The 8,993-nt window shown below is 31.7% G+C and overlaps 2 protein-coding genes across 6 annotated transcripts; both read left to right on the forward strand.

Annotated features, from left to right (window-relative positions):
• Positions 1–536: 536 nt before the first annotated feature.
• On the forward strand, positions 537–4,284 carry LOC108347053 (uncharacterized). Of its 5 annotated transcripts, XM_052868304.1 has the most exons (8): positions 537–686; positions 996–1,348; positions 1,700–1,857; positions 1,945–2,025; positions 2,323–2,398; positions 2,501–2,581; positions 3,523–3,583; positions 3,962–4,284. In XM_052868304.1, the coding sequence occupies exons 2-8, from the start codon at positions 1,015–1,017 to the stop codon at positions 3,987–3,989; spliced, it is 819 nt and encodes a 272-aa protein (XP_052724264.1). In that variant the 5' UTR covers positions 537–686; positions 996–1,014; the 3' UTR covers positions 3,990–4,284. The 5 variants fall into 5 exon arrangements, with proteins under 5 accessions (XP_052724264.1, XP_017441653.1, XP_017441656.1 ...); XM_017586164.2 differs by lacking the exon at positions 3,523–3,583 and having other exon boundaries at positions 3,944–4,284; XM_017586167.2 differs by lacking the exon at positions 3,523–3,583.
• Positions 4,285–5,841: 1,557 nt separating this feature from the next.
• On the forward strand, positions 5,842–8,760 carry LOC108347262 (protein GAMETE EXPRESSED 1). The gene is made up of 6 exons (XM_017586428.2): positions 5,842–6,812; positions 6,907–7,494; positions 7,573–7,699; positions 7,777–7,963; positions 8,043–8,190; positions 8,271–8,760. The coding sequence occupies exons 1-6, from the start codon at positions 6,334–6,336 to the stop codon at positions 8,521–8,523; spliced, it is 1,782 nt and encodes a 593-aa protein (XP_017441917.1). The 5' UTR covers positions 5,842–6,333; the 3' UTR covers positions 8,524–8,760.
• The last annotated feature ends 233 nt before the right edge of the window (positions 8,761–8,993 follow it).

Here is an 8,993-nt window from a genome sequence, read left to right on the forward strand (position 1 = left end):
AATAAAAGTCGAATTTAATAAAATAAAAATCACAAACGAATGATGTTTATAAAAGTTAAATTTCATTTTCTCTTTTCTCACTTGAATTTTCGTCTTACTTTTTATTTTTTATCAAATAATTTAGAAGATTAAGAATTCAAATACTAATTTTCAAAAGCTTAATTCCGCAAATTTTAATTAAAAAAGTAACCGAAGTTATCTTAAATAAGACTGCTTCTTTAAAAAAAAAGTCTGATGATAATTATTTACTGGTACGATTCAAATTGTTGGAAAATTTTAGAATCGTATATATTACTCCTTTTACATTTAAATTTATTTATTTATTCTGAATTACGACTTACTTTAATATTTAATTCCCGTATAAGAAATTTTCCTTTTTCTCGTCAATCCATAACTTTTAAACAAATAAAATAAAAGTGAACCAAACAAACATCCAAATTTAAAGTTATCCCAATTTGGTTAATTTGATAATATAGAAAATAGTGCATAAAAATAAAGATAGTATGAAAAATTGCACCACCGTAGAGAGAGAGAGCCAGAAGGTTCTAGTTTCAAAATCGACGTGTCCTTCTCTTAGTGTTGCGTCTATACCATATAAATTGGTCCCTTTATTACAAAGTTTCATGTCATAGGATTTCCCGTTCTTCGTTATTCTTCTCACCCTCAATTCAAATTCTATTCCTCAGGTAACAACATCTCAACATTTTTTTTTGTGCATTCAAAGATTTTCACTGCAACAACTTGAAGTTTTGATATCCCTTTTGTTTATTCTTTATAAAGCCACATTTCTCATTCTCTATAGGTGACAACGATTTCATCAAGAAATATTACGAGACATGCAAAATTGTTGTTTGTGATTGCTTTTTATAATTCATGTTTCTTCAGTATTGTTTCGGAGTTACGAGCATTGTATGCTACTGTTGGTATAAGGTTATTGTTCGAGTTTTTGGATTACCTTTTTGATTGCTCATTTGATGTGTTTTTGTTTTGTGAAGATTAGATTAGATACAGAAGATGCAAAAGGGTAGAGAAGTTCGGGATGGTATTTTTGAACCAAGAGGGTTTGGAGATTTTGGTGGGTTTGGATTTCACGAAAGAATGATGCCAAGTCTTTTTGGAGGCAGGGACCCATTTGACGATCCCTTCTTCAGAGACCCTTTTGATAGCTTGTTTGGTTCAAATTCTGCATCGAGAGCAATGCAAAATCCAAACAGAGAAAAAGGAGTAGTTATAGAAGAGTTAGACTCTGATGATTGCCCTCAAGATGGAGACAATGATTTTGATCAGAAAAAATCTAGATCAACCGTGGAACCATCGGTTGAGCATCCAGATGATGATGATGTTAGTGGTACGTTCTCTTTTTTGTTTTTATTGTATTTTCTATTTTATGATTGTTAGGTGTTTTAAGGTTTAGTTGCAGTCACCTTCTCGATTGTCACATTGCATGATATTATGAAAATTTGTCCACGTTTTGATCAATGTGACCACAATTGTGATTGTGTGGTTGTTACAAAACCTTTATTTTTTTCAGTTATTTTGAACTGAAATCGTGGTTGTACACAGCTTTTTAAAGCTTTGGATATTTCGATTCCCTGAGCTTGTTGTTTAATACCTGGTCCTAGGAGGAGGGTTATGTTTGGACAAACATTTCTTTTATTTGCTTTACTCATATGTAATTGTTTTGTTTGATTCGTTGCAGAAAGGAAGAACAGTGATGTAACATACAAGAATGACCTTTACAAGACCAAACCCTCAAAGGCTAACAAATTTTCTTTTCAGAGTAGCAGAGTAACTTATGGTGGAATAGATGGTGCATATTATACTTCTACTAGAACCAGAAAGATGGGGGCTAATGGGGTATGGGATTTTGTGTTAGTGTCACTTGTTAGGATTATTATTGCCATTTGTAGTATTGTTTGCTTTAACGTTATCTTTGTGAATCAGGTGGTAATGGAGGAGAACAAAGAAGCTGACTCAACAACAGGCCAAGCAACACATCGGATTAGCAGAGGAATCCATGACAAGGTGTGTATATTTGATTGATCTAAGAATGCACCTTTAGTGTATGTTGCAACAAATGTCAATGTTAAAGGTACACAAAAAAAGTAGTAAAACATTATGTGTGAAGTGAACTTGAAGGAGGCTCATAATTGTTATGATTGTTTTTTCTTCAATCAAGAAAAACAAAATCTCCTTTTAGAAAAGATAATGAAATTATAGTTTGGTCTTTGTTCTTCTTTAACTTCCCTTTTAGTATCAACGAAAATGTAGAATTTATTTTAACGTAAATGTTAAGCTCGCTTATGCTATATGTACATGTAGGGTCATTCGGTTTTTAGGAAGCTTGACTCAGATGGTAAAGTTGATACAACCCAGACATTGCACAATCTTAATGAAGGTTTGTTCATTGTTTCTATGTGATTATTAGTTTACAATATAAAAAGTTATAGATTTTTTTTTCCTTTTTTTCAATGCTGATGTGTCTTTTTCGATTCTTCAGACGAACTTGTAGGATTTGAAGAAGCATGGAAAGGAAATAATATGGCACGATTGCCTGGATTTGATGTACATATGAGCGGGGGTAGGATTTGATTTATTTCCTAAATATTCTGCTTGATGTATGCTCTATCTAGTTTATTTTTATCATGATCATTTTTGTTTTTAAAAGTAATATTCAATTTCAAAAATATCCTGACATGTATTTGTATTTTGTTGTTCTATGCTTTATATGTGGTTATTTTGGCATGATAATCTGTGGAAGAAAAAATATTTGGACCTAATTTACACTGCAATTTGTCATTCAAAACAGAGAGTGTAGGATTTGATGAGCTTATACAATTATATAGATGTTAACCACTAAAACGATATCTTAAATGAATTCTTTTAGTGAAATTTATTGCCATATTCGTATCCACAGATGATGTTCAATTTAAATTTTCAAAATTCATATAACTGCATTTATGTAAGGTTCCATCCATGAGAAAATAATTAAAGCCTGCATGCACAGATATGGTTTGATAAACTGATTTGTATCTTCTCAAGTTAATTGCCTGAAATATTTTGATAGGTATTACAGACCTATACTAATGCACTGGTTAAACTGTAAAATATAATATAACATTAACTGAGTTTCCTCTTAAGAAAGGACTCACACAGCATACAACTTTCTGGTTATTAGAGAGAACCACACTCTCCCTTCCTAACCTTCACAAGTTACAAAAATAAAAAATAGAAACTGCTAAACTGTCCATTCTGACTTTATATAGAAGTCAGATGCAACCAATAAAGACAAGTAACTACATTAGAGACAGTTAAAACTGTCTGTCATACAATAAACTAAATCATAGTTTTACTGTTAACCTTCCCTTTGAACCTATCATATTTCACATCTTACATCCTCTGTATGGATAGAGAAGTCTTCTTAAGCTTCTTTTAAACAGTTACCTTACTGCAACATAATAATGCTTAGGTATGTTTTTGGTGAAGTAAAATTTTCCATTTTGTTGAGTTGTTTTGGTACAGTTTATGTTATCTCTCCCACAACTATGAACATATTGGTCTCCTACTTTGTGGGACTTCTAAGGTAACAACAAACTAACAACCTTACTATTGCATTGCGACAAACCAACAACCTTACTATTTTCATAGTTTGCAGACGTATTTGCCACATAAATATTCTAATATGTTCAACTCTACAATGTCAAGTACAGTAAGGTGATAGTGATATAGCAAGCATGTTTAATAACCAGGCTACACATTTGACAGACGAAATTCATGTTGGTGCATGCTAATCTGAACATACTGTCTATAAATGGGGTGTGCTATTGTGACTCATACTTGATTACAGATAATATTAACCTTTTTACAACATATCTACAATCATTGTTTCATCACTACAGATTTTCAACATGACTTGTTTAATTACTAAGTGTCTGAATTTTAGAGCATCACAATGTTGTAGATTCCAGCAATGTGAAGCAGAACAGTAACCAGTCTTGGCCACTGGCATATTTGGAGCCATCTAAAGAAGAGAGGAAATTTCCATCAAACCCTGAGGCAGGAAACAGTTCAGCGGGAAGAAGAACAAAAAAAGTTATTAGAATCAATATTGATTGAATATTGGGATTTGGTAGTGGATTTTGCTTCCCTTTCTGTCTGTAAACACAGAATTGAGGTGTGCTTTAGTATCTTCATTAAGAGCATTGTAACTTTGTCTCGTGTTAAACTTCTCTTGTATAATATTAAATTTTAACCATTATTAAATCTCGAAGTTACATGGTAAAATACTATATTAAGCATGCCTTTTTTTTGTGTAATATATATATATATATATATATATATATATATATATATATATATAAATGTAGGTTGAATTAGATTCATATTTAAAGATTCATAAACTAAAGTCATTTGAGTGGTATGAGAGTTATTCCACTCGAGGTATATATAGTTCCATCTCATTCCTCATATTATTTCATCTCCTACAAATTATTCAAACTTCTTAACTGATGCAAGTTTTTTTCTAATGGTAAGTTTCTCTTAACATTTATGAAATCACCACCAATACACAACATAAAGTTAATTTTGAAATATTAAAGATATTATAAAAGAAATACATCCTAAAAGTTACTGTGAGTGAATGTGTAGAAAATATTTAAAGTCACTTTTCATGAGCATATTTAAAGTTGATTTATTTAAATAACTCTTCAAAGTCTCGTGATTTCACTAAATTTTTAACTACGTATTTTCAATTTAACTTTTTAATGGAATCTTATTGTCTTAAAAAGTAAATACGTATTTACTCTTTAATTTCCATTTCTGTTATATCAACTTGATTTTTTTGGTAAACTATGAAATTTTGCTTGAAAATTATATGAATTTAAGAATTTACTTCACAAATATCGCAATTAAACATATTCCTTTATTTCATTTGAGCTTCCAAATCTTTACGCGCAGTCTACTCAAAGTTAATATTGGTTAATAAACTATTACTTATAGAAAAGTTTTAAAAGTAGTTCAATAATTTAATCCAACAAAAATAGACGCTCTTTAAAATAATTCAATCAATAAGTTATATAAATACATACAGACACACACAAAACACGAACATATTTTTTTTCAAAACTCAGAAAAATCATGTCTCTTATATTTGAATTGAAAATTTTCTGGTGAAAGTATGTTTCGAAAATTTGAAGTTTGTGATGAGACACGACTTCGTTCTTAAGAAGTATTGTAACTGTTACTGCCTTTTTGACTAAACGTAGCGTTATATTCTTTTATGTCTTTCCAACGGGAAAGAGTTTTGTCCAATGGTTTCTGTTCATATGAGCTTTTTTATAACTTCATTTTCACAATCTTCCAAACTCCAAACGCCCCGTTTTCACGCTTCAGGTTTGTCCCTTCTGTTCGAGAATAACATAATATTATTAATTTACTTGTTAAATAGCCATCAAAATTCAGATTTTAACATCACTTTAGTCGTAGCATAAAAGGATACCACAGATTTTTCTTTAACACTTTCTTGCTTTGCTTTACCATGTTTAAAAAATTGTTGATGTTGTTTTACGCAATTCATTAGTAGTTATTTTATTTTAATTGAAGACAATTATGTTAAATGTTTGATGGTGGATGTTTACACTTTTTTTTTTTCTCAGGTATATTTTCGTAGAGAATGATAAGTGTTTGATTGATACAAACGGTTCCTTTCGTGATGTTAAGTATTTTTAGAATAATGAATTATCTGAAATTCAAAATGATGACATGTTCTTTGTTTTTTGTGATTTTTTGTTTGAATAAAAGGAAAGTTTCCTACTTCACTTTGCTTTGTGCCTGCCGACTTTATATTTCTTGGATCCCAAGTTTCTCTTTCCTTATATATCCCTTCATTCATATCCCAAATTAACCTTAAATTATTGCTACACTCAACAAGTTGAAAATAGAGGATATGCAAATCTAGACTTTCCATATAAATTTTTACTCTCTCGTTGTCTCTCCATTTAGTTGTGAAGTGCATATACTGCAATTGAAACAAAATTGAATATAATTAGGAGTAGATAATTTTAGAACCAACCGTCTTAATTCATAGTGTAGTGTTACAGCCTTTGTTTCCTTGTCACAGAAAATGTTGTAGTTTTCTGAGCAGAAAACAGCCCTCTGCTTTGTTGGTGAAATTTTATCTTAATTTTGGCATATAAGGAGTGTCTTAGTTTATCAATTTATTTCAATATTCTGAATTTCGCTTCTTATTTTTCTAATGCAACATGGGGTAATTGTTTATGTTGTTTGATGCAGGGTTGTGAAACTTGGACGTAAATTGTATGATTAAATTCTCCTATGGGTGGTGGTGAGAGTCCTCTTCTAGCTGTTATTATTTTGTTGTCATTCTTGCTAAGAAGTGAGTCATGGGGATGGTTTTCATCATCAAAGGAGACTCCTTCCAGTGGCAGGACCTATTCTGGAGGCAATTTTAGAGGTTCCAGTGCAGAGTTCTCCATTGAGGTCTTCAACGACCAAAAGGGAGTGAAATTAATAGATAATGCTCAGAAGAAAATGATTACCTCAAACTCTTGTTGGCAAAATGCATATCAACATCTTTTTGCTGGGTGTTCTGAGATCTTGGCTGTTGATGAGAAGAGGTCAAGATTAGCTTGGCACCTAAGTGATTGCTTTCAGAGGGATTCTGGCAGATCTCCTTTTCCCCACTGTGACCACAAAGCTTCTATGGCTTCATGCTTGAGAACTTTAGACGACCTTGCCCATAAGGTTTACCTTGAATTCTACCTTGAAACCAACATCATTTGTTATCAGTTGCAGTTAAGTGAAGTTCCTTTAACCAATCTATATTTTGTTATTTATTTTCTGTGTTTGTCTTGTCTCAACTTGACTAATGTTCTGTACACTTTATAGGGCGTATGCATTCAAACATGAAACTGAGAGACTTGTGACTGAATTAAAAAGTTCAGCCCAGTATGTTGAGGACAAGTTAGATAACATTGAAGAGAAATCAGAACATCTATTACAAGGCTCTCAGAGAATTCATGATTCACTTGATTTAATTGGCAGCCATACCCAACAAGTAGCTCAAACTGCTAGACATCTGGAAGGCCACATAGATTCTGTGTTGATTCATTCACAGAATATTTATGAGCAAACTACACAAATTTCACTATCACAATCACAATTACAAGAAGGTCAAGAGGATATGAAGAGAAGTTTGGAGGATGGGGTAACAATGCTCAAAGAATCTTATAATTATTTGGGAAAAGAAATTGGAAAGTTAAGGGATGAAGCCATTGAGATAGAGAATGAGGTAATTAAAGTTGGAGATGCCATGTCATCAAGGATGAACACTCTGCAAAGCAAAGCTGAAGATATTGGGAATATGGCTGGGCTTTCCTTAGATAAGCAACACCAACTTTTAGATGGACAATCCACAGCACTTGAGTCTCTAAACTCATTGATTCAGTTTCAATCCAAAGCAATAGAAGAGAGCAGGTACACAAGTTAACTCATAAATTTGTATACATACATGGATTATTTAAGGAAAAAGTTGAGCTTCCTGGTGTGTTGCAGGAAAACTCTACAGTATTTTGCTGAATATGGGCATAGACAGCATGAAGAGCTTGTTCAACGTCAGGAACAGATTCAAGGATTTCATGATCGTTTGATGGAAAATTCGAAGTCAATATTGTCATCTCAGGTTTGCAATTTCTTGTAGACTACAGGTTTTTGTGCTTCATGAAGTTTTAACCAAAACTCTCTTTTTCTAATTTACAGGAATCTTTTGAATCAAAGCAGGCTTCCATGTTTGTTGTTTTAGACAGAATTTTTGCTCTGCAAAATGCCTTGTTACTTGAATCAAGAATGATCAAAGCTTTCGTTGTTTATTCCATATCAATCTTTGTCATCTTCATGTTGACTAGTACGAAGCAAACATACAATATGAGACCGTTCCTATATATTGGTATGTACTGACTAGTGCTATTAGTTTATATAAACTTCAAACTATATAATTTTGACTAAATATTATTGGTTCTTTACAGAGCTTTTTGCAACTTTCTTTGTGGAAGTACTCGTTATTCGTTTAACAAGTGACAACATTGAGCACCAAACATGGATAATAAATGTGGCAAGATTATTATTCATGGTAGCCGCTGCGGTTCAACTGCTACATGCCATTTGCACATACAAGTAAATTGATAAACAGTAATAATAAAAATGCTATTTTGAATATAAATTTTGTATCTCAGAATTGTTTGTTAATCTTGCAGGGACTATGAAACTCTGAACCATCAAATGCTGTTAACACTGATGAATAAAGTTAACACCATGCAAAACCAAAAAGAATTGTTATGTGACATGGATACTGATTACGAGGATTGGTCTGAATGGATAGATGCTGATTTACCCGATGATGTTAATAGCCTTCATGATCCTGATTACATACCTCCAGAAGATGTTACAGAGAATTCAATTACAGCTATGAAAAATTATAACCTTCGCTCTCGCAATCTTTTTCATTGATTGTTACCACTCCATACTAAATTTATTAATCAGTACTTTGAAATGTACTAGTGAACATTACTTTATTCCATTGATTTGTTTCATGATTCTGGATTATGTGTATACTAGTGTTTGTAAAGGTTTTTGTTGTATTTAATATCTTTTGCAAAGATTCTTGTAACTTCGATTTTATGGCTTGAACAGTTTCAAGAAGTTTGTTGGGTGGTACTAAAATCTGGTACCACTACTTTTGTCTTTAAATTTGTGATTTCATATTCCAAATTCATATGCACATCTGAATTCAATTTTAGTATTTAATATTCTAATTACAAAATTTCAAAAATTCATTCAAGTAGAAATTACTATATGAACTAGTTAATGTATAAGGATGTGTGTTTTATCTCTTCCACCACTAATTTTATACAAATTAGATTTCCTTTTTGTTTTAATATAGAGTTAAATATTTTCACAAACCTGCCAACATCATAAGG

Source organism: Vigna angularis, chromosome 9, assembly GCF_016808095.1.
Source record: "Vigna angularis cultivar LongXiaoDou No.4 chromosome 9, ASM1680809v1, whole genome shotgun sequence".
Taxonomy (NCBI): Eukaryota; Viridiplantae; Streptophyta; class Magnoliopsida; order Fabales; family Fabaceae; genus Vigna; species Vigna angularis.